Source organism: Sus scrofa, chromosome X (genome assembly GCF_054392235.1).
Source record: "Sus scrofa isolate SSC_HxYL_T2T_F1_AM1 chromosome X, Sscrofa_HxYL_maternal_Yorkshire_Landrace_v2.0, whole genome shotgun sequence".
NCBI lineage: Eukaryota > Metazoa > Chordata > Mammalia > Artiodactyla > Suidae > Sus > Sus scrofa.
The window spans coordinates 124,108,486-124,133,833 of record NC_139401.1 but is presented as its reverse complement, the minus strand read 5'-3'; the positions used below and the strand labels follow the sequence as shown (position 1 = coordinate 124,133,833).

Below are 25,348 nucleotides of genomic sequence, written 5' to 3'. Positions count from 1 at the left end.
TGGGTGAAACTCCTGATTGTTTATTTTTTTCCCCCATTACGTGGCATCTGCTTTCAGTCTGTTCTCTTCTCTCTCCAGCACCCCCCCCCCCCCCCGCCGCCACCTCCTCTCCTTTTCTGCCCCCCTCCTTGTCAACAGATGTCAGTGGTTTTCATGAACTGACTGGGGTTCCTTCGGGAACCCCGGGTTCATTGGCGGAGTCTCATTTCTGGATTTTCCCCCTTGCCATTAACTTCAGTGAAAGAAGTCTCCCCCTTAGAGTGTAGCTCCATGGAAGAAGCTTTTCACCACTCATTATATAACTCCTTTTAAATGGCAAAATAAAATGCGAGCTTTCTTTCTTACCCTGTTTATGCTGCCTTCAGTTAGATAAAATTTCCCAAAATATATCTTGTTAACAGAGACACACGCCTTGAACGAGCATATTAATTACAGTTCTCAAAGTTAGGACTCACGTAGCGTCTCTCTGTGCTGCGGAACCTGTGTTTAACAGCCAGAATGAACAGTGACCGGTCTATTGCCTGGTTGTAGGTAAGTTTCATAACACATGTGAAACCCAGTTCTCAAAAATCCCTCCAAATCGCGGAGGTAGCATTTCTCCAGCTCTTGCACCGGGGGCTTAGTAAACACAGATCGAGTTCTTAAAATATTTATCTCGCGTTCAAAGTAGAGACGTAAACAACCTAAAGAAGGCGGGCTGAGCGCAGTTCTCGACTATGCCCACGGCTATCTGCAGAACCTGCTTTCACCCACCACGTGGAAAGTATTGTGAACTGACCTGTGTCCCCTGCCTGTGATTCTGTGTGTGTGCCCGCCTCGCCCCTGGGGGGCTTTATTGCACAGCGAGGCGACCGGGAGCTCACAGAGGCGCGGGCTCTTCGGAGCCCCGGGAGCCGCCTTCCGGGAAACGGGGCCGCCGCTCCTCGAGGCTCTGCTTCCCGGGAGCATTTGTTCTCCGACTGCCGCGAACCCACTAGCTGGGGGCCTGGACGGAGGCGAGCGCCGACCGGTCCCGTTAACCGGCGTCCCTCGGTCGCCGCCGATCTGGCCGCCGGGTTGATTACAAACCCGTGTGCTCCTTAGCCTCGTGATGCGGCGGCTGCCGAAAAAAGAAACACGGAAAAGTTGTGTCACCGAAGGTGAAACTTGGCAGAGCTGCTCGCGTCCGGCGGCGGCGGCGGAGGGCTTTGCCTGCTGGCCCCCGGAGGCCCGCGGCCCCCCGGCCCGCTCGCCCCGGGACGCCGCGGAGGGACAGACAGACGGACGGGCGGGGCGGGCGGCCGGCTGCGCGCGGGGAAGGGTCCGGACGCCCCGGGGCAGCCCCTGGCCTGGAGGTCTAGACCGCGGGCGCTCTGCCTCCGGGGCAGGCGGGCGGGGCCTGATAAAAGAGCGCCGGGTGTCCCCCTCCCCCCCAGCCCCCCAGGCGTCCTTGCTCTGCCTACTACACCTGACCCACCCGCTGGGCCCCTCCGAGGCAGATACCCGTCAAAGCCTTGAAGTCAGGACTTGGCCAAACCCCAGAGCTTTGCTTTCTCTGTCTTCTGGTCAATGCTAATTCGGTTTCAGCTGTTCACAAAGCCCAGGATGCCTCTTGAGCAGAAAGCCCAGGACTGTTTTGCATTTATTTGTCTGCTTTTATATTGCTTCTGTTTGGTGGCGTCGATTTTTTGGTTTGTTTGCAGATTACAAAATGATGCATGTTTGCCGGGAACAGTTTGGGAAATCATAGAAGCGTAGAGGAGAAAATAGCCACCAGAGCGTTGCGCTCCCAGGTCCTTTTTGAGATTTTTCTTCCAGTCTTTCTTCTCTGAATTTTGTTAACACGCGCATATACATCTTGAAGTGTATGGGTGCAATCATGCAGTAGATACTGTCACCTGCTCTTCTTTGTCAACATCTTAGCATGTTTTCCACGTCATTAAATAATCTGCCGCGCTGTCATTTTAGTGTGTGCGCTGGGCGTGGATTTGGGGGTGCCTAAGGAGAGCTGGTGATCTTGTGCTTGTGGTTGTGAAGTGTTTCTCTTACTGCCTTGAGCTCTTTCTCACTGGGTTCCGCAAATATTATTACTATTTTATAAATATAGATAAGTATGTTCGCCTATAAAGATGCATATATGCATGTATAAATCTGTAAATATAACATTGAATGCATGTAGGCAGATATGCCTATGTGTAAAGAAACATACAAATACGTTTAGAATAAATCTTCAAAGAATGTATATCAAAAGGAATCTCTGGTGGTTGGCTTATAGATGTATATATGTATATGTATATTTTTTTCATATCTTCTGCTTTCTCTGCGGTGGAGATACATAATGAGCCTAATGATGTCATAAAAATTAAGATAAACAATATCTTGCTTATGGATTATCTTCAAAGTGACTTTTCTCCTCCAGCTCCCACCACTCCTTGATCTGGAATACTCTACCTAGTATTTCTGCATTTGGGGATCTTTCATGCGCGAGCTTAACCCACATCCTCCAGAAAGCCTCTCTTCCACCCTCCCTACTGAAACTGCCTGTTCCCTGCGCTGGGTCTCCGGGTTACCCATCTGGCAATGATTAACTTTTCATCTGCTTGTTTTATCTCCCCAACTAGATTTTAACTTCCTCAAGGTGCTTTTTCACAAAAGAGATACTCAATAAATGGGTTACTTAACCATGAGGCTCAGCATCCGTCCTAGGTTTCTTTAAATGCTCTTGTGCCTTTGAAACTCCAAACCACATCAGAAGCCCTTAGAAGGACAGCAGCATTCTGTTGACTGAAAAAAATGCCCAACCGAAGAGTGATGTTTTGGGCAGACCTCCTGAGGACGGCAAGCCCAGGAGATAAGACTCTCAGACCACTTGAGAGGCTGCTCCGAATAGGTGAGGAGCCAGGATGGATAGTTTTTGCAACAAAACCCCAGGTGGTCAGAACATCAAAAGATTCTGTTAATTAAAGAAAATCAGGTTTCTTAAGGAACTGAGTGCTTTTCTGTGTATGGGAGAGGAGGCTGGGCTCACTGAGCTTTCCCTTGATGAGCACCTCAGCTCTCTGGGGCCAGCCTCCTGTGCCTTCTCAGTTGACTGCTGCCTGGAAGCTCGGCATCCTCTTTCCATCCTGAGTTCCCTCAGGGCTGTAATGTGATGGCTTGATGGCTGCAAGATCCTTTGTTTATGGATATGGCAAGACCGCATTTTTCATTCCCAAATCCATTTGGATTTAATATTGCTAATTTAACTTGGGATATATAATTTCTACTTTAGAATAGGCCATCTTCTATGGATGAGGGGCTGTATGGTTAAAGAGCATGGATTTTTAGAGACTGGAGTTCCTCTGCTTTAGTGCGCTGTGTGATCTCGGGGAAATCTTTCTCGGCCTCTTCACAATGGAGGTAGTCATATTTGGCTCACATGCTTATTTTAAAGATAGAATGGGATAATGTAGGGATAACACATAAAATTTGGTCAGTGGTGATATGGATGCTATTATTAAAAGAGTAGTGGAGTTCCCGTCGTGGCGCAGTGGTTAACGAATCCGACTAGGAACCATGAGGTTGCGGGTTCGATCCCTGCCCTTGCTCAGTGGGTTAAGGATCCGGCGTTGCCGTGAGCTGTGGTGTAGGTCGCAGACGTGGCTTGGATCCCGCGTTGCTGTGGCTCTGGCGTAGGCTGGCAGCTACAGCTCCGATTCGACCCCTAGCCTGGGAACCTCCATATGCCACGGGTGTGGCCCTAAAAAGACAAAAAAAATTCACTCCATGATTGGTTGAATCCATAGGTGCGGAATCTGTGGCTACAGAGTGCCCACTGTACTAATTCATACATTAATTCACCCATTACTTTACTCAATAAATAGTAGTTGAGCCTCCTGCGACAGCAGTGAGCAGAGCAGATAATCAGCCTTGCCTTTGTGGAGCTGATGTTTTGCAAGTTTGCTTAGAGGAACCAGACCCTGAGTGCATAAACACTCTGGCCTGGGCTGGCGGTATGTCAGGCAATGAGTGACCTGGTGCCCATCATAGCCATCTGCGCCCTGGCCGGTCCAGACATCTGGAGAGTGCCTGGATGGAGTTGGGTATGGGTTATTCATCTTGGCCTGGGGACCCCTGGAGCTGAGGTTCCTAAACCTGATCACCTCACCATCACCTCCCACTACCTCTATCCCCACTGTGAGAACTTGATTCAGTAGATCCTGGCTGAAAGTTAACACAAGTTCATCACTCGTAGGGTTGTTTTTTTTTTTTTTTTTAAGTAGGCTACTGTTTCCTCCTGACCAGCTAAATCAGAGTTTTAGAAGAGCCTTTTTGGTATGTGAATTGTAAAGGAGTGCCTGGGTGATTCTTCTCCTTGGCCAAGTTGGGGAAGCACTGTCCTAGAGACATCAAAGGAGCCCCTAGAAATTATGTGTAAATGTGCATTTTTCTGGTGATGACATCCCTAGCTTTCAACAGATTCTCAGAGGGTTCTGTATCTCCCAGAATGGGTCCGAGGTCCGTGCCCCGCTCTGTCGGCACTGGGTCTTCAGTTCCTCAGCCCTCCTCATCTCCCACACACGGATGCTCGGTTTGGAAGCCTCTCCATTTTTGCTCCTCGTTTCTCTCTTCTTGATGGCCTCGCCTCGACTCTTTCTCTTGCTGCCCTCTCTTTAGGAGAAAATGCGGAAGGAAGAGAATTGCAAAGCCGGGGCCCTTCCAGAGAGAGGGTGGGGTGGGAGGGAGCTTGGGGACACCCTCCCGAGCTGGCCATCCCAGCGCAGCTCTGAGAATGGCAGAGGTCAGTGCTCAAAGATTTTGCCCCTTCCGGGGACTGGACCTCAATGGCTCTTAACGTGGTGGGCTAAGGGCATGGAAGGGGGCTTCTAAGAGAAGCCCGTTGCCCGTCCAGAGCTGTGGGCAAGGGAAGTGCCCCTTCTTGGGACCACTTTCCTGCTTGGATCTGGCAGGAGGTGGGGCGGGCCAGGAGTGTGAGGGTTGGGCCAGGCCCCAAGCAGTGTCCCTGTCCCTGGTTCATGACCAGTCAAGTGCATCGACCTATTCCTGCTTATTCCTTTGAGTTATAAATGGTTTTATTTCCCCTGTGGAATTGGGGGTTCAGGTTGTATAGGATGACCCGATTTGTATCACAAGAGCCTTGGGGACTTTGACAGATTTCACCCTTTAAAAAAACACACAGCTTTTTGCCTCCACCCCACTGGACATGAAAGCACCCTTTGAATTTACGGAACAAAGAGCACGTCTTTAAAGGGCAGCGTGCACAGAAAGGAGAAAAGGGAAGTAAGACAGTTCGTCTTCTTTTCTGAGGCCATTGTCTCCAGACAGGTGCCCCGGCTGAGTATCTTGAAAAATCTTGGATTGGTTTTTAGTGCAGAGGCATCTCCCTAGGCCGGGAAACACCCCAAGTCGAGTTGCTTGGTTTCCGTGGCTGGAGGAGAGCAGAGGCGTTGCTCCAGGGAGAGTGCATTTGACCGGGGGTGCGTCTCTCTTGGCCGTTTTGATGGAGATGAGACTCCGTTCTTGAGAGGCCGGTGGGCACAGATTGGACTCGAATGGTGCAAGGTGAGTGGGAAGAGAGTTGCAGTATGGAAGGAGTGATTGTTTTATGACAAGGTCTCTTTTCCGAGCGTCATCTCTGGTGTGTCTGAATGTTGATTTAGGAATCGGGGATGACTTGATTAAAAATAAACAAAAGCCAAGCCTAGGGGTCTCCTGCAATTTTCATCATAAGCTATGGCTCTCAGTGGCTATTTTTGTTTCCCAGGTTCTTTTTTAAAATTTTAATTTATTTTTGACTTTTTATTGTGGTAAAAGATAACGGTGATTTTTAAGTGTGCAGTTCTGTGGCATTATGGACTCTCATGTTCTGCCATTGTATGCTTCCCAGGTGCCTTTTTTTTTTTTTTTTGGTCTTTTTGTCTTTTCTAGGGCTGCTCCCACAGCATATGGAGGTTCCCAGGCTAGGGGTCGAATTGGAGCTGTAGCCGCTGGCCTACGCCACAGCCACAGCAACGTGGGATCCTTAACCCGCTGAGCAAGGCTGGGGATCGAACTGCGTCCTCATGGATACTGGTCGGGTTTGTTAACTGCTGAGCACGCCGGGAACTCCCTGCTTCCCAGATTCTTAATGAGAGATTGTAATGCCTGGAAGGGACCATAGTAACCGTGGAAGAGCGAGTCGGGCCCACAGAGAGGTAGTGATCTGCCCAGGGTCATAAAGCAGGTTCTTGGCAGGGGCCTAGCCCAGTGCGTTTCCCTGTGATCACACGAGAGTAAAGGTGGCCTCTTTCCCTCCACGGGTAGCAGAATCAAGAATTAGCATAAATATTTAGGATGCTTTCCTGATCTCTTTTTTTAAAATCAAGTAAGCAATCAGTCATGACAGCCCTTCAGAAGCCAGCCAGTCCAACGTCCTAACTTTAAATATGGGCTCAATGCGCTATTTCTACATCCAAATTCAAGTACCAAAAGATGCTCACATTCTCGTTTCCAGAATCCAAGCAAATTCTCCCTCCGCCTTCCTTCCCACTGATTCCATGACATCCCATGGTTGAAACCAGGTCCTTCGTGGGTGGCTGTTATTAATAAGCTTTCCTGGGGATGTTTACAGTAACTGCTGTGACCTAAATAAGATTGCTTGTGTTGTTTTTCCCCCACAAAGGCAAGAACAGCTTTGGAACGTGTGTTCATCTCTCATACCATTGTACTCAAGCATTGCTTTTTTTCCTACTTGTTACATTAGAGGAGGAGACTTGGATGGAGTAGAGCGAGTGTTTCTGCACGAGTTAAACTGTTTGGGGCCTCTGTGGAGTAGAGGTTCATGACACTGTGCCATGCAGCAATACACCATGATCCTTTGCAAAAATTTTATTTCCAATTATGGTACAATACACAAAATAGAAAATTTAGGGAGTTCCATTGTGGCTCAGTGGTAACGAACCCGGCTAGGATCCGTGAGGACACGGGTTCGATCCCTGGCCTGGATCAGTGGGTTAAGGATCCAGCGTTGCCGTGAGCTGTGGTGTCGGTCGCAGATGCAGCTCGGATCCCGAGTTGCTGTGGCTGTGGTGTTGGCTGGCAGCTGTAGCTCCGATTGGACCCTTAGCCTGGGAACTTCCATATGCTGAGGGTGCGGCCCTAAAAAGCAAAAAAAAAAAAAAGAAAATTTACCATCTTGACCATTTTTTTTTTTTTTTGCTATTTTCTTGGGCCGCTTTCGCGGCATATGGAGGTTCCCAGGCTAGGGGTCGAATCGGAGCTGTAGCCACCGGCCTACGCCAGAACCACAGCAACGCGGGATCCGAGCCGCGTCTGCGATCTACACCACAGCTCACGGCAACGCCGGATCGCCATCCCACTGAGCAAGGGCAGGGACCGAACCCGCAACCTCATGGTTCCTAGTCGGATTCGTTAACCACTGCACCACGACGGGAACTCCCATCTTGACCATTTTTAAGTGTCCAGTTCAGTGGTGTTAGCTATAGTCACATTGTTGTGCAAGCAATCTCCAGAACTTTTTTATCTTTCACAACTGAAACTGCCCATCACACCCCAACTCCCCATTCCTCCCCCGCCCCACCCCCAGGCCCTGGCAACCACCATTCTAGTTTCTATTTCTATGAGTTTTTATTTTATTTATTTGATTTATTGTTTGGCCGCCCCCGTGGCACGTGGAAGTCCCTGGGCCAGGGATCGACTCTGCACCCCAGCGGCAACTCCAGCCGTTGCAGGGACAATGCTGGATCCTTAACCCACCGCTCCACAAGAGAGCTCTGAGTTTGGTTATTTTAGATAACAAAGCTAAGTGGAATCATGAAGTATCTATCTCTTTGTGACTGGCTTATTTCACTGAGCATGATATCTTCAAGCTTCATCCACTTTGTAGCAGGTGTCAGAATGTCCTCTTAAAAGGCTGAGTAACACTCCATTGCATATTGTATGAGGGTTCTCCAGCGAAACAGAACCAGTAGGCTATCTAGATAGAGTTAGCGATAGAGGACATTGATTATAGAAATTGGCACATGTGGTTGTGGAGGCCAAGGAGTCCCATAGTCTGCCATCTGCCAGTGGGAGAACGGGGCAAGCCAATGGTATAAATCAGTCTGAGTACCAAGGCATGAGAACCAGAGGAGTTGATGATTAACTCCCAGTTCAAGGTTGAAGGCCTGGGGGTGGGGGCGAGGGGTCGGGTGGTATAGGATTGAAAGCCTGAGAATCAGAAACTCCTCTGTCCAAAGGCAGGAGGGAACGGCATCCCAGGTCCAGAAGAGAGAGAAATTGCTCTTCCCCCAGCCTTTTGTTCTCCCAGGGCCCTCAAGGGATTGGATGATGGGCCATCTTTTGTACTCAGTAGCAGAGGCATCCTCACAGGCACACCCCAAAATAACGTTTGACAAGCCATGGGGCCGTCCCGTAGCCCGGCCAAGTTGACGCATGAAATTAACCATCACATAGGCATGTACCGCATTTTCTTTGTCCATTTCGTTTACTGATGGACCGTTGGGTGGCTTCTCCCTTTTGGCTCATGCTACCGTGAACGTGGATCCCATTGTTGTTTCACTGATGGGAGAAATTGTTGTAACTTACTCGATTTGTTTCCTCCATCTTAATCATAGGTCATCAAAATCACATGGCAAATAAAGTCAAGGAAGAGCCCAAACCACCAGGGGCCTAGAGGACTGAGCCTTGCAAGTTTGAGAACCATGAGGAGAGAGAAGGGGGCTTTTCTTGGTCCTCTTCAGTCTATTTATCGTTGATGATGTTTTCTGTACAGTGATGTTTTGGTCGAAATGATGTACTTTCTCTGTGATAGTTTTTGTGACCCTTCATCCCTGCATTTGGAGTGGACTCTGCCTTCTGGTGTCCTTCGCAGTGGTTCCATTTCCCTTTTGCTTTGTGGGTCTCCCCCAGTCTGCTGTAAATGTCTCGAGCTCAGGGACACCCATCCGTCCCTTGATGCTCAGTACCTGGGACAGAGCCTGGCCCATAAAGCAAATACAGCGAATGCCGGTTTGAATAGAGATTTGACTCGTTCTGAAAGATGTGAACTTCCTAGTTAGTCTTGGGGCAATTTGACATTTTTATTTGTTTTTCTCTGCTTCTTTCATGTGTGAGACATGGCTTATGTTCCGGAGCACACATTCGGTTTAAATATGTGGCAGTTAAAATTTTTTCCCCCTCAATCCTTTGTGGGGAGAGGGAGAGACAGTTTCTGAGTACTTGGCGTGAAAGAGAGGACATGCCCAGGGCTGGACCTTCGTTTTGATCTGTGTAGCCCCTCTCAGCATCTTCACCGTGTGTCCTCTCTCTTCCCAGCCCCCTCCGGAGATGGTTTGCCCATGCAGCATGTGTGGCTTTCAGTTGTGCGGCTAGTGCCATGAGTGCTGTATTTATATCAGGGCACAGATTTCCCACTCTATGTATTGGCTTCAAAGCCTTGTTTTTCATGCCCCCTGCCATCTTCAGCACCCCCTGCCCCACATCTTTGTATGTTTCTCGAAATAGAAATCTCCCAAGTGGACTCCAGTTTCTGATAAAGGCCCTAACGATGTGTGCTCTATTCTGTTTCCCATTGATGAGCCGAGTGTGCAGATCCATTTACTTTCAGGTGATAGACAATACTTTGGAAACACATGCCTGCGAATCTGGACACCATTCATTCAGAGAGCACCAGCCATATGGCAGGCTCGGTGCCAGGCAGTGGGGAGACTCTGGGGAGGAAGAGCGTCTCCGTGGAGCTGACAGTGGGGAGCAGTACCCTGCCCGGGGACAAAAGGGCACTGAGCGAGTTGGGTGGTCGTGAGTAGTGGGAACATGAACCTGACACCTGCAGGATGAGCAAGGGTTTGTCAGTTGATGAGAAGGAAAGTGGGAGCAGTACCTGTAACGGCTGGCAGAAGAAAGAGCACATGGCTCACTGCCAGAACCCGGGGAAGCTCAGTATTCCTGGAGGAGTGAGTCACCTTAGTGACACGACAGGCCTTGCATGTGCCGACTGATGACACGCACGGTGCAGTGGACGTGCTCTGATTCCAGTTTTTAAGATGGGATTTCAGAAACACCATTTCTCTCTCCACGAACAGTCACGTTTCCTGATTGGAAGAAACACATGAAAAGACAAACCACTCAGAATTCACGCAGGCTCAGTGGTAACAATGTATGTGTTTGAGATGCTGACTGGGAAGAAAATCACGGGATACCGTCTTTTTAAATAAATGAAACGTGTTAGATTTTGAAGTAGAAGCCTGTTTGCTGTTGTTGTTCATGTTGTGTTTTTTTTTAACCAAAAATTTAGTTTCTATCCGTCACCATATAGCTGATCCCCTTTACCCATTACCACCCCCCTTCTCTGTATCTGCGTGGTTTTGTTTATTTAAAAAAATTCGTTGATGAGTTCTTTAGATTTCACATATGAATGAACGCAAACGGTGGTTGTCTTTCTCCCTCTGACTGATTTCACTTAGCGTAATGCCCTTGGGCGGCAGCCCTGTGGTCCCACATGGCAAGATTTCATCTTTTTAATGGCCGAGTAGTATTTCGTGAGATCTCTCTCTCTATCTCTCTGTATCTCTCACATCGTTAGTCATTCATCTGTTGACAGGCACTTAGGTTTTCATAGCTTGTGAATTATAAATTGGGCTGCTGTGAACATAGTGGTGCAAAGAGCTTTTCGGATTAGTGTTTTCATATTTAGGTAAATAGCCCAAAGTGGACTTGCTGTTTCATACGGTAGTTCTATTTCTAACTTTTGGAGGAATCTCCACACTGTCTTCCATAGTGGCTACACCCCTTTATGTTCCCGCCAGGGCATGAGGGTGCTTTTTTCTCCACGTCCTTGTCATTTATGGTCTGTCTAGTGACAGCCATTCTCAGAGGTGCGAAGTGCTGTCTCATTGTAGTTTAATGTTTATTTTGTGCTGCAGAGATCAGACTGAGGCTTTGGAGTTTTGTGAAATGATGAGAAATCCATATATGTGTTTGTAGTGTTTTTTTTTTTTTAAACTGATAAAAGGAGTGAGAGATAATCTTAGTTATTCAGAATATGGATTGTTTAGCAGTCAGATACTACCAGTCCAGAAAGCAGCTTAGTCAACTTTATTTGCTCAAAAGTACATAGTAATATGGTTGGTATTAGTAGGTCATGAATTTTTAATAAATCCCAAAAGACCATTGATATTTAACAAATAAACAGTCTTGAGAGCTTGGGGTGTAGTCAGGCAGGACACGACTCGTTTCTGACTGCAGCTTACATCACTCATATTGGCTCTCAGCTCTGACTTGAGCAGTTGCAGGAGAAGTAAATATGACCCCAGGCGTCGCCACATAGAAATTTCCCGATGATTCTGTTTGTTTCCCTTATTCATTCATGGAACATGCGTTCGGTGCCGGCTTTGTGTGCTGGTGCGGGTGCTGGTGGTGCAAAGGTGAACACGCGGTGGATGGTCCCCTGGCCTCCTGGGGCTCACAGTCTAGTAGGAAAGACAGACAAGGACACTGTCGACTGGGATACACACAGTTCGATCGGAGCCGTCACAGAAGCCCGGGGATCAGGGCGAGCCCAGAGGAGGGCAGCGAACTCAGCTTTGAAGGGGCAGGGCGGGCTTCCTGGGAGTGAGTTAGCAGGTTGCCTGGGCGGAGAGCAGGGGAGCAGGATTTCAAGCGGAGGGAAGAGCACATCTGAAGAAAGGGGAGGGATGGAGGGAAGGCCAAGGAGCGGGATTGCCCATCTAAGTATAAATGGGAACAGCTGAGGAACAGGGCTGCGGAGGCGTGAGGGGCACCTCGAGAGGTGGCAGGGCCAGTGCAAAAGGCATTAGGGGCTTTATCTATCCGCATGAGGGGTTTGCATGTCATTTTTATTTTTTACCTTTTTTTCTCTTTTTCTTTTTATGCCACGTTTGTGGCATAGGGAGGTCCCCAGGCTAGGGGTCGAATCAGAGCTGCAGCTGCCGGCCTACACCACAGCCACAGCCACACAGGATCCTTAACCCGTGGATGAGGCCAGGGATCGAACCCACATTCTCATGGATACTAGTCAGGTTCATTACCACGGAGACACAGTGGGAACTCCTTGAATGTCATTTTTAAATCCATTGGGAAGTCTCCGGAGGGCTGCACGGTGGAGAGCCCTGGGTCCGATGTACATCTTGAAAAGCTCTGGCTGGGAAAGCGGTGGGAAAGCTGACGGGGTGGTCCAAGCTTAGACTCGGCAGGGAGCAGGGTGGGGATGAAGATGGACGATGTCTAAAGATTTGAGGGCACGATTCAGGGGGTGGGAGGAGATTGGGTTGAATGGTAACAGTAACGGGAATTGTCCACTGACATTTAATTAAGGGGATGAGAGGAGTCTGAAAGGATGAGTCGGAGTTCACGTCCGTCCTCTGTACTTGGAAAGCGTGTGATTGGGCACTTCTCTCGGCATCGCTTAAGGTTCCCTAGTGTGATTGCAGAACCATTTGCAACGGCGATGGACAATGAGCTTTATATCATTTCTAAGGTACAAAGCAGGGAACCCCCCCCCCAGATATTGGGCAAATAAATGAACTTATATTAGTCAGCCACCCTCATGCCTTAGGCAGGTCCATTTCCTGGTTAGGTGCATGTTCTCATCCTCAGTCTCTCTCACCTGCAGCTTCCTGATGGGAATATTATTTTCAGATGAGGGCTAGACCGGTCAAAATTAGAAATCAAACCTTCTTAGAGTGTGTGTGTCAGAGGGGTCCCCCTTGTTGGCCTGGGACTTAAGAACTTAGGTTTTCTTTCCTACTCTGCTGATGCCTCACTTTACTTCATGCAAGAGAAAATCACTTCAGAGCCTTTTATCAATATTCACGCCTGTGAAAGTGTATATGATGATGCCAGATCCTGACTCAAGGTTTAAGGGTGCCATTACTAACAAGATCATAGCTTTTAAGCATCTAGTGTTTATAATAGAATATTCCCCGAAGAACTTAAGGGGGTTGTCTTTGCGGATGAGCTGAGGCAGAGAATAGAAGCCCCTGAAGAGCTTTTTAAGCGACCCTCTGTCCTGACTGCCATATACATACTTCCTGCTGTGGGGGCGGAGGCTGGACACGCACAGGGGGGCTACGGCTGTCCTGGGAGCCCCTCTGCACCCTCCAAGGGAGAGACCCCTGCCCTGCAGAGTCTTGTGCGAAGGGGTCTTCTCTTGTTTCAGAAATGCCAGGTGCAGACCAAAGCCACGGCTGCTAAGAAGCCCATCCTGGTGCAGGGCAAGTGTACGGGGCGTTGGTGATGCTATGGATGAAGGCTAGATTTTAAGGTCAATGGGTGAAGTCACACTGCTGTGGACTCATTGCACCGGGGGACTGACATCTAATGAACAATAGAAAGGAAAGCTGGTGTTAGAGGGTGGGCGGGTAGAAACTCTCCTTCATGCCTGCGTATCCAGGTACACAAAGTAGCAGGAACGACTAGCTAAGCAAATTTTACAGAGTGCATAGATTCGTGATTTTGCCATAATGAATCGATACAATCTTTTAAAATTTTCTTAGAAACTAGAATATACATCTGAGTTCTTTCTTTGAAGAAGATGGTCTTGCCCAAGTCAAAAAGGCATTAGCAAACCTGAAGAAATGAAAACGTTTGTTCATTCCGAAATAAGATGGCAAGTTGGGATGGGGAAATTGTATTGCACCTTTGAAAGCCAGGGTTTTTCACATAACAGTCACTCGGCGAATATTTCTCGACTGTCTGCTGTGCACCAGGCACTGTTGCAGACGTAGGCGATCTAAGAAGAAAAACGGAGATCCCTGTCCTCCTGGGCTTCCATTCCTGCACACGTGTGTGTACCTGTGGGTGTGGGTGTGTGTGTTGGGGGCCATGCAACACACAAAATGCTGGTCAGTGACTAGTTTTGTGTGTGGTGTTCAGGGATGGACTCACTAGGAAGGCAGATGAGGAAAACCCGAGAGATGGTCACGAAGTTATCTGGGGGAAGATTGCCAGACTTCTGCATGTTGATTGGGGAAGAAAGTATTGCCCAGAAGTCAGGCAGTCAGTTGTGCTTTGCTGCGCAGGAGTGAGATTCTGCTTTCCCGCATAAATTCTGCGAGGCTTAGTGTTGAATTTTGAATGGCATCTACAGATATTTGAGTCTTTAAAGTATACAACGAGCTTGTTCAGTTGCTGACGTCTGTGTATATGCATACATAGAACATTTGCATGGACTGAATTGGTCTGTACCTGTGTTCACACCTGCTTTGTTGTTGAAAACACTTGCTGGTTTGCCGATGCAAGGGTGCCACTTTGTCATTGCTGCTGAAGAAAGCCTGGACCGTGCTGGTGCCTTGGAAGAAGGAGCATCTCCCCGGTATGGAGGAGGTCCAGCTTGCGCTCCTTTGGACCATTTGGCTTCTGGAGGTAGGAGGGAGCATCAGCTAGGCAGAGCAGCCTCTTCTGAGGACCCGGAAGGTGCAGGCGAGAGCACTGTGGGACCACCTGCGTGGAGCAGCGACTCAGAGTCACGGGGAGGAGAGGTGCTTGTTGGGTATTCCTTGTGGATTAAGGTCAGGACCAGTAGGTGCCTATTCCCCCTCTCAGCAGCGCTGTGCTTATCCCTTGCCCTGCGCAGGTAGGTCAGGGGGGAGGACCCCCTCGGTCCGGAAGGGAGAGCTGATCCTGCAGTGGGCACATGGCAAACCCAAAGTGAGAAGTGGCTGCGGCAGCCACCTCGGACAAGATATCTGGCCGTGTAATACTTGTTTGGTGTGACCTGCTTGCCGACTGTGCGCAAGATGGTGTGCGAACAGTGGGAGCGTGGGACTGAGTGTGCTGGGACTGTGGCTCCTGTAGTCATGGAAGTGCTGGTTTGTGTATAAAGATTTGAATGGGATGGGGCCGCGGAGGAGGGAACCGAGCGTGTTTGTGGAATGAGCGGAATGAGCTCAAGAACTGGGTGCCCTCGAGCGAGCCTCTTTGTCTCCCTGAGTCTCAGTCTCGTGAACCTGTACAATGAGAATAATAACAGGATGCACCTACCAGGTTCTTTGGAGAATAAAGTGGGACGTGGCACTGGACATTTTTGTGTTCGGAATAGCACTGTATCTGTAAGTGGACTTTATAAATGAGTTTTCCCTAGAAGGCGCTTATTGGTGGAAGGTTGTTCAGCCATACAAGTGACACATGGCCTTTTTAAAAGAAAATGTTATGAAAGCAGCACAGTTTTATTGTTAGAAAATTAAAAATTGCAGATGCATAGAAAGATTACAATGAAAAAGCACCTTGACTCCATTACATAGTGATAACTAATGAGAACATTTTGGTAACTATCCTTCCAGAACGTTCTCTGTGTATTCACGTACATCCATACCTTTTTAAATAACAAGGGATTATACTGTGGAAACTTTCCTTCTGTGCCTTTATCATTTGTTTAATTTAATGTTTATTTTATGGAGTTCCCTGGTGGCTCAGCAGGTTAAGGATCTGATGTTGTCACTGCTGTGGCTTGGGTTACTCCTGTGGCACGGGTTCAATTCCTGGCCTGGAAACTTCTGCATGACATGGGCGTGGCCAAAAAATTTAATTTTGATTTTATACTGAAGTATAGTTGAGTTACAATGTTGTGTTAATTTCAGGTGTCCAGCAAAGTGATTCAGTTATACATATCCATCCATCCATCCATCCATTCTTTTTCAGATTCTTTTCCCATACAGATTTTTAGAGAATATTGAGTAGAGTTCCCTGTGAGTAGGTCCTTGTTGACTCTCTTTTATAAATAAAAGTAGTGTGTGTGTGTGTGTGTGTGTGTGTGTGTGTGTGTGTGTATAGTGTTTATGTTAATTTCAAACTCCTCATTTATCTCCCCCGCCCCCATCCCCTTTGGTAACCATAAGTTTATTTTCAGAGTCTGCGAGCCTGTTTCTGTTTGGTAAATAAGTCCATTTGCATCATTGTTTTTAAGATTTCCCATATAAGTGATACCTAGAGATGATCACACTAAGTGAAGTGAGTCAGACAGAGAAAGACACGTGGCCATTTGTCAGGATAGTCCCCCAGATGAACAGCATTCACATTTGAGATCACATGTTTGGTTCCTAAGATTTCATCGCCCAGCTAATTTCATTTTAATACCTTCCCCACTACACCCCAAGGGAGCATGTGGACAATTTACTGTTGACAAATAAAAGATAATGTACTGTGGAAGTGACAGGCCCGAGTCAGCGGGAGCGCTTACGTTGCTGCTGCCTAGCTGTCATTCAGTGATGGAAATATTATAGAACGTTTAATACTAGATGTACTAGAACAATATGCAATTTCGAAGAAGCAACCTTGTGACACTTCAATTTATTTAACATGAAAGACTGATGGTCCTGTTGACGTTCCAAGATTGGAGGTTTTTCAGTAAAGACAATTTAGCGTATTTCGGATATGCCTGCCAGTGTCCCCTTTCAGGCTTTACCCTTTGGTGTTTAGGCGAAGGCACCCCTGAGACCCTTCCCCAAAGTCACTTTTGTCCCATGGACCTTCAGCATCTCATAATGAAGAGCCAGTGTAGTGATGACGCATACAGAGTGTGTGCCTTAGTTTTCCCATCGGTAAAATGGGAAAAAAAGTAGCGCACACCTCATTGGGTTGTTGTGGGGATGAAACCGGGTAATGCCTGTAACACTTAGACGAGTGTTTGCTACTGTTGTTTCACTTGCACCCGACGTCACTGAGTTGAGATGGGCCCAGAGAGTCTCTGTCTAAAGCCAAAGTCTGAATGAAGTCGGGATTCTGTTAGAGACGGGCTGGGAGAAAGGAATCCCATCCAGGAACCCAAGGCATCTGCCACAGCGTTCTTTCCTCCTCGGCCGCCTGGCAAAGCCCCTCAGGTCCCTTCAAGGCCCAGTTCGAACATCCCCCCTCCCTGCCTTCCACACCCTTCTCCCTAAACCGAGCAGATAATTCCCACTGTCATCTCAGCACTGAATCCCCTAAGTTCCTGGATTATATCCTTTATCACATGCTTGCTATTTTGATGAGTCTGTCTCTCACTAGACTGGGGGACTCCTGGAGGGCAGGGTGTCTTGGAACTCAGTGCCTCGGTTCACAGCGGGTGCTCAATTTGTGCCTGGGCGATGGCTGATGGTAGCTAGGCGGGAGAGTTCTCTTTCAGGGCTGGCTGTCCTTGGGGTCACTGTCTCCCCACAAGCTTAGACGAAGGGCCTCCATCCGCTGGCCTGCCTGCCCTCTGCAGTGGGCAGCCCGACAGCCGCAGGAGGTGGCCGACTCCACCAGGCTGGGCTGTGACCATTGCCGGGCAGAAGGGAGGAGAAGGGGCAGCTGGAAGGTCCATCTCTTCCTTCCTGGGGTGCCCCCCACTCCAGCTAGACTGAGCACTTTGAGGGCAGGGCTGGTGTCTCTGAGGCCTTCCAGGACCCAGCTGCCGCTCCTCCTGTGTGTTCACTGCCGTGTCAACATCTCTGTTAAAGGAAGTGATTTTATTGCCTAATAAATAACTAAATAATAGGTAAATAAATAATACATAAACCACGGCGAGGCTGCCTGGCTGCTCCCCGCTAGACGGAGCAGCCTGGGATCAGTGATTATCAGATTTGTCGATGAGTAATGGAATCGGTTTATCTTTAGTTTTAATTTAATTTAAATTTTTACGTTTTTTTATGGCCGCACCCATGGCGTATGGAACTTGCCGAGCCAGGGATCGAACCAGGGCCTCCACAGGGACCTGAGCCGCTGTAGTCGGGTGCCAGGGCCAGAACTCCTCCGTTTATCTTTCTGCTACTACTTCAGCGTCTGCCCCAGCGCTGTTGAAAAGCTTATCTTATTGCTGATCAGCCCTCTTTTGTGTTTGTTTCAATGTTCAGCAAACTTGGACCCATCCCCTCTCACTTAGCACCTGGCAGGTGGCGGGGGAGGGGGGGTGTCCATGAATGGCTGTAGAATTGAATGGGACTTGAAAGCAGCCCTTTCTGGGTCTCCCTGGGGGCGGGAGGACAGATCAGCAACATCTTATGTCAGCGTAGTCCCTGGGGCGGGAGGCAGCGTGCCAACCCAAGCAGTTTTAAACTGATGGGGGCAGTGACCACACACCGTCACCCAGGCACCAGCTGAATCAGGTGGCCCCGTTCCACTGCATCTGAAGTTGTATTTACAGCCTGTTAGAAGACTGGTGCACGTAAGGTGGCCAAATAAATCGCGTTTGAAATCCTCTGCTTGAGAAGTTAAGGAAGTATATGGTGTTTGTTAGAATGAGCGTTTTCATCCAGAGAGAAACAGAACCATGAAAAAAAAAAAAAAACCCAGTATTTCAGAAAACTCCATTGTGAGGATTCTGGATAATAGGATTTTTTGCAGCGGCCACCCAAGCTAGGAGCAATTTGTGCGGGGACACCCTTAGGGAAGGGCAGTTTTAGAGAATCGTGTAGCTGAGCGCCCCGCATTGGCGCCAGTCATTGTAAGGACTTTCCTGCATTGATAAGGCCTGGTCTTTGTCTCCAAAGAGATTGCGTACTCATTGCTCTCACGAAGTTATATCTCAAGGAAGGCTGGAAACCATAAAAGCTGAGAGGAGTAAATCCAGGGAGGCTCTGGGAGGAGGGGCCCTGGGATGAGAGCAGTCAGGGGGTGGAAAGGGCCGTTCAGGTTGGGGCGAGGGCGAGACAGGGGTGGAGGGAAAATGAGTGTAAGGTGTGGGTGATGGGCCCAGCCCGAAGGACCTTCGTGCGTTCATCAGGTGAAATTTCTTTGATCAGCTCCTTTGAGCCCTGCCCTGTGCTGGAGCCTAGGGAACAGAGACACAGAGGACGTGCTCCCCGCTCTTGGCACTGTGGGGACACCCGGGGAGTGTTTTACTCCTCGGCCGTTCTTGCATCTCATGAAGGTCTCATCGCTGGATGCCGGACATACAAAACTAAATCTGACCAGGCCGAGATGCTTCCAGATTCCAGATAGACACACACTACTATTATTTTTGGCTATGCCCAGGCCAGGGATCGAACCCACGCCACAGCAGCGACCCCAGCCGCTGCAGTGACAACACCAGATGCTTACCTCACTGCACCACAAGGGAACTCGTAGGTAGACACACATTAAAACATACAGCCAGCCATTTGCCTGGTGCTTTTTCAACCTATGACGCAGGTGGAATCGGCTCAGCAATCCCGTGAGGCTGCTTCCATTATTCCCATCTCACAGATTAGAAAACTAAGGCACATGGACTGCCTATGTGGTGCAGCAGAAACAAATCCAACTAGGAACCATGAGGTTGCGGGTTTGATCCCTGGCCTCGTTCAGTGGGTTAAGGATCCCGTGTTGCTGTGAGCTGTGGTGTAGGCTGCAGACTGGCTCGCATCTGGTGTTGCTGTAGCTCTGGCCTAGGCCGGCAGATACAGCTCTGATTCGACCCCTAGCCTGGGAACCTCCATATGCTGTTGGAGCGGCCCTATTAAAAAAGAAAGAAAGAAAGGAAGAGAGAGAGAGAGAGAGAAAGAAAGAAAGAATAGAAAAACTAAGGCACAGAGCAGTTATGCAATTTGCCTGTGTTCACACTGCTAGCGAGCATCAGAGCTGGGGTATGAACCCACTTATTCTGTACGTTTTTCTTTATGTCCTGGAATCACAGGATTGCGTGACTCAGAACCGTATGAACAGAAATGAAGTTTGAAATCTGATTGTCTGTGGAAAGAGGTGCATCTTTTCCTAAAGAAATGAAAGAACGATTTTTCTCAATGGGAACCTAGCTTGGCCCCTCAGAGAAATGCATGAAAAGTTTGAAGACGTAATGAATGGGAGGGTAATCAAAGCGAGAGGAGACCACGTCTGGCCCAATGAGAGATGCTCCACGTGGATTGGCATCATCTGTGGCTCTTCCCCTGCTGTTCCTTCTTGCCTAGGAGCACAGATGCAGTCGTGGAATCCTTCCAGACTGACTCCCGAGGACGAAGGCAGTCTTCATATTTGGAGAGGACTTGGATGACAAATGAGAATTTAGCAGACATGAGCCTTCCGTGTCCAAAGCCTTCCCCTTACACCGCTCTCGGGGTTGCTGTGATCTCTTTCTTTCCCCCAAACCAGGGCTAGGCTGCCAACAGACAAGCCAGTGAGCACCAGGGAATAGTGACCACAGAGTTAAGTGTTCTATAAAGTAAAACTATTGTTAAAAAGACACTTGTGGCTGCGAGCGCGGCTCAAAACATAAAAAAGGCACTTGTGGATCATTTCCCCTGCATGTGTCGGGTCTTGAGCTTGCTGGCTTGCAATTTATAAATATAGTTTAAAAAAGAAAGACTCTGTTAGGTAGTTTGGGTAGTAGATGTCTCTTTTCCCTTCCCTCTTCCTTCGTCCCCCCTTCCCTCCCTCCCTTCCTTCTGCCAAGTCAATAACGTTAAGATAAGGAAAGAGATAGAAAAAGGATTTGGAACACCAATAGGTAGCTTAACCCCTCCTTTCCTGCAACCCCAGGACAAAGCAGGGAGGTAACGGGAATGGGTTTGCGGCCGAGAATGAAAGAATGACATTAACTGTGACGTCAGGCCTCACACCAAAATGATGATTGTAAACCTGACACTCAGATCCTGCAGATCTGCGACCACGTGAAACACGTGACATACAATGCTTTTCTAGGCATGGTTCACTTGATCTTTTTTTTTTTTTTTTTTTTGGTCTTTTTCTAGGGCCTCTCCCGCGGCATATGGAGGTTCCCAGGCTAGGGGTCCCATCGGAGCTGTAGCCGCCGGCTGACTTCACAACCACAGCAACTCAGGATCCAAGCTGCATCTGCAATGGCAATGCCGGATCCTTAACCCACTGAGCAAGGCCAGGGATGGAACCCGCAAACCTCATGGTTCCTAGTTGGATTCGTTAACCACTGCGCCACGACGGGAACTCCATGGTTCGCTTGATCTTTAAAGCCCTTAGATCTAAAGCGGACTGTGGAGGACTCGTATCTTTGGTTGACATTCTGGGCCTCCCACGCTGAGGTTTTCATGCCAGTGTCAAACTTTGCAGCAGCATATCAGTTCCTTCTGTGGCGTGTGATAGGCTGGAGTGTGGGCTTATGGCTGTACGTTTGTGATGGGATTGTTGAGGTGTTAGCATGAAGATACCTGTCTAGTACTTGGCAGCCTTCGCTCTGGAGCTGTTAGGTGTGGATGGATAGAAACAGTGATGGGTCTGGAAGTCTCTGGCAGTAGGGCGGAGGTCATGTCCCTTACATCCTCTGTTGCCACTTTCCCTGTCGTCCTAAACTTGTGACCTCAGCGATCCCCCCAGCATTCTACAGTTGAAGGACTGAGACCTCCAGAAGGTAAAGGACTTGCCCGTGGTTTGTTGTAATGTTTTGTTTTGTTTTTAATTTTATGGCCGCACCCACAGCATATGGAAGTTCCTGGGCTGGGGATCGAACCTGTACCTCTGCAGCTACCTGGGCTGCTGCGGTGGGATTCTTAATCCACTGTGCCATGGCGGAAACGCCACGGCCCGTGGTGTTTTGGTGTAGCAAAATAAAGCTTCTGGAATTGCTTTCCATTGGTTGTATCACGTGCTCTTTAAAACAATTCGATTCGGCTGTTTTGTTCCATTGTATGGACGAGACAGTGGAGAGCCAGGGAGGTTGCAGTGCTTGTTCAGGGGCCAAGAGATTGTGAGTGACAGAGTTGGGACTAAAGCCCAGATCTTCTGATTTCTAGCCGGGCACCATCACGCCTCTGAAGCCCTATCTTTCAGAACAGACATGAGTTTGGCAAAGTACTTCCTACAGTGTTTTTGTGGGCACTGCCATTCATTGGCTGTGGCGAATGGCCTTAGATTGGTAGTTGACCATTTCAATTGGTATGTATTGTGTTTCTTTGACTGTCTTAGTCCCTTCGAGCTGCTGTAACACAATGCCCCAGCCAGCTGTAAATGCAACAGACATTGATAGCTCACTCTTCTGGAGGCTGGAAGCCCAAGATTGTTGCCCAAACTCAGCCTCTGTCCACCGGTGCTGAATAGAAACGCGGAGACAGTTTTGGGGGAAGGAGAACAAAAAAATAGCTTTTATTCCTTTGCCAGGCAAAGGAGGCCACAGCAGGCTAAGGCCTTAAAGACCGTGCCCTCCTTTGGGGAGGAATTGCAGGGTGTTTTTATGGTCTAAAAGGAGAAAAAGAGGGTTTCACCTAAGAATCAGGATGGGTGCATTCTGCTTTCTTTGGGGGCATCTTAGTCCTGGAAGCTGGCGTCAGGTGTCGCCCTGATCCTGGTGGGGGTCTGCTGGGTCGTTGCCGAGAATAACAGTACTTGCGAAAAGGGCATATTGATCAGAGGTGAGAACAAACGAGGGAAGTTCCTGAAAAACATCAAGTGCTGATAATGTTTAGCCCACAGGCAGTCGTGCTCAGGGTGCCTAGTCATTAGCTTGCTTGCAAACGAGGGAGAAGCACGAGGAAGGGCTCCAAGCTCAATTCTAAAGTATTCATTTCTTTCTTTCTTTTCCTTTTCTTTTGTCTTCTTAGGGCTGCACCTGCGGTCTATGGAGGTTCCCAGGCTAGGGGTCCAATTGGAGCTGCAGCTCCTGGCCTACCCCACAGCCACGGCAATGCCAGATCCTTAACCTACTGGGTGGGGCCAGGGATTGATCCCGCATCCTCATGGATACTAGTCAGGTTTTTTTATTCCTGAGCCTCAATGGGAACTCCTAACGTATTCATTTCTGAACGAATCATAAGGAATATACCTTTGCCTGCGTCACTGTGTGTACCCCTTGCGGGGCACCAGGACTCTGCCTCACGGCTGCACTATTGCTGCTTGACTGCTCCTCCGCATCCGTGTCTGAACCTGCCCCTGGGAACTCGGGGAAGGCCATGGAAGCTGAATGAGGCCCATTTCCTAAAAACAAGAAAGGGGGGACACAGAAAGGCTTTTGTGCCCAGGAGCCCCAGAGGGTTTCAATGTTTTGAGATCAGGGTGGCAGCGTGATTGGGGGAGGACCCTCTGCTGGGTTGCAGATGTGTCCTCACCTGGCAGAGTGGGGATGGAGCTCTCTGGGTCTATTTTATTTTATTTTATTTTACTTTTGCTATTTTAGGGCCGCACCCGCTGCATGTGGAGGTTCCCAGGCAATCGGAGCTGTAGCTGCCGGCCTACACCACAGCTCACAGCAGGATCCAGGCCACGTCTGCGACCTACACCACAGCTCTTGGCAACGCCGGATCCTTCAGCCACTGAGCGAAGCCAGGGATCGAACCCTCATCTTCATGGGTCCTAGTCCCGTTCGTTAACCGCTGAGCCATGGAGGGACGTCCCTTTATTTTTTACCTTTTGGGGGGCCTCTTTTATAAGAGCACTCATCCCAGTCTTGAGGGCTCTGCCCTCGTGACTGTGACCTAATCACTTTACAAAGGCTCCACCTGAAACCATCACCTGTAGAAAATACACGACCTAAAAGTTGTGAGTTCGCTTTATTTGGGGACCCTACTGAAGAATAAACCCTGGAGGCAGGCTCTCAGATCGCATGAGAAGCTGCTCGGAGGAGGTAAGGGGGGAGCCAGGATGTACAGCAGTTTTGCTGCCAGGTAGTGGGAAGTCAAACGATTGCTGCTAAACACCCAAAAAACCCATCTCAAGGTACTGATTTTAGTGCTTTTCTTTTATAGGGGAAGTTGCCAGAGTCTGGGCTCTTTGAATCATTCCTTAGATATGCATCTTAATTAACTCTCTAGGGCCTGTATCCTGTTTTTGCTCCGTCCTGGATTCCCCTGGGGTGCACCCCGGGGATGGGGGCGCAGGGCGGGTAGTCTGCTGTGGCTGATGGCTTGCTGGTGGGCAGTATCCTTCAAGAACTGGGATGGCAGGCAGTATTTTTGGGGAACATTAAGTTTTGAACATGAGTTTTGGGGGACACAAATATACAGACCTTAGCACTAACTATGTTATAATCTGAGGACTGGGGATAGATGGGTTTTTATACCTCTTTTGAGCCTGTCTTTCTACCTAGCACATAATAACACACTGGATGAACATTTGTTGATTGACTGATAGTGGAATTCAGCTGGGGGCTGGCCTGTGTCTAGTAAAAATCTGGAAATGAAAGTGTCTTTTGGTTCTCAGAGCAGGATGAAAAAATGGTGGGTAATGAGCTTTGCAAGTCTCCTAGCCTAATCAGGTGTTATGTAAAATTTGTATCTTGATTTGAGAAAAATCTCTGTCTGCCAGCAGATTCTGACTGTTGGAACATGACTGTACAGATTAATTTGTGGTTGCAGCGTTCTGGCACAGGGCTGGTGGAAAACCATCTAAATTATCCCGAGAGCTTTCCAGCAGCTGCCAGTAGTGAACACGTTGATCTTATTTCTCCTTTAAAGATTTCTGTCTGTAGGGCTTTGTGGCAGAAGTTCACTGACTAATGTTCTGCTCTGAACTCCAGAACCTTGAAAACCAAGCATGGGTCAGATACCTGGTTTGTGCTAAGAGCCAAGAAAGCGGAAGCCCGATGAAGCAGGGGTGGAAAATGGAGCTGAGGGCCAGAGGAAGGAGGCGTCTGGTCTGGCACAAGCCCTGTGTGGGGGTCAGGACACAAGGCTCTCATGGGCCTCTCTGATTGTCATCTCCTCTCATGACTTGCTGGCCGGAAAGAGTCGAGGCGTCCCTTTGCTAAGGCTGGCCTGCCCCAGCCACGCCATCAGATGAATCACATCTAACTCTACTCACATTGGATCTGGGTCCTGATATTAAAGAGTAAAAAAATAACCATTTGCACTGTTTATGAAAGTGTATATGGAGGTTTTTTTGCACCAGGAGTCTATGTGATACCAATAAAATGGAAATACAGAGTCCTATCTGAATTTTTATGGTGGAGTCAAATCTTGACGAAGCTAGTTTGAGACACCTGGACCCACTGAAGGCAAGACAAGTCTAGGTGTGCTTTGCAATGTCTCCTCTCCCCCCCCACCAGGAAAAAGAAACTGTCACAGCAGGGAACTTGAATGTTTATAAAGGGAAATAATAGAACAATGCATATCCTTCACTCCTGAACCGTTTTTTTTGAATCAGCCGCATGTCAAAGCAATATCATACTCACAATGTGGGGAAGATAATCCATTGTTTTCTTGTATAAAGTCATTAGCATTCTAACTTCTTCATTCATTTGGAAATCACACGTTGACAAGGAAACAATTAGGACTGTGATAGGGCCACAGGTCTGTGGGTCTGTGAGGAATGGGCCTTCTGGGTTGTTTTATAAATGCCATAAATAGGTTAGAAAAAGCATGAGATTTTGATGTGAAGTTGAATATTTTTCTTTTTACAAAAGAAAGGTCATTCGGGAAGCAGATAAGGAGGCCAGCAGGTAGACAAACAAAACAGCCCGGCAGAGCTTGGATTGGGGCACCGGCTCTGTAGACACCCCGTTTCTGCTGCAGGAGATTCGTTA

At 48.6% G+C, this 25,348-nt stretch overlaps 1 protein-coding gene across 7 annotated transcripts in view; it reads left to right on the top strand.

Annotated features, from left to right (window-relative positions):
- FGF13 (fibroblast growth factor 13) overlaps window positions 1-25,348 on the top strand; it is a 495,908-nt gene that overhangs the window by 30,998 nt on the left and 439,562 nt on the right. Inside the window, exon 1 of one of the 7 annotated variants that reach the window (XM_085008910.1) lies at window positions 5,517-5,541. The exons of the other annotated variants lie outside the window; for them this stretch is intronic. Coding sequence (XP_084865036.1) covers window positions 5,532-5,541 — 10 coding nt within the window. The 5' untranslated portion in view covers window positions 5,517-5,531. Of the gene's footprint in view, window positions 1-5,516; window positions 5,542-25,348 lie in introns of those variants that run through there. 7 annotated transcript variants of the gene reach the window in all.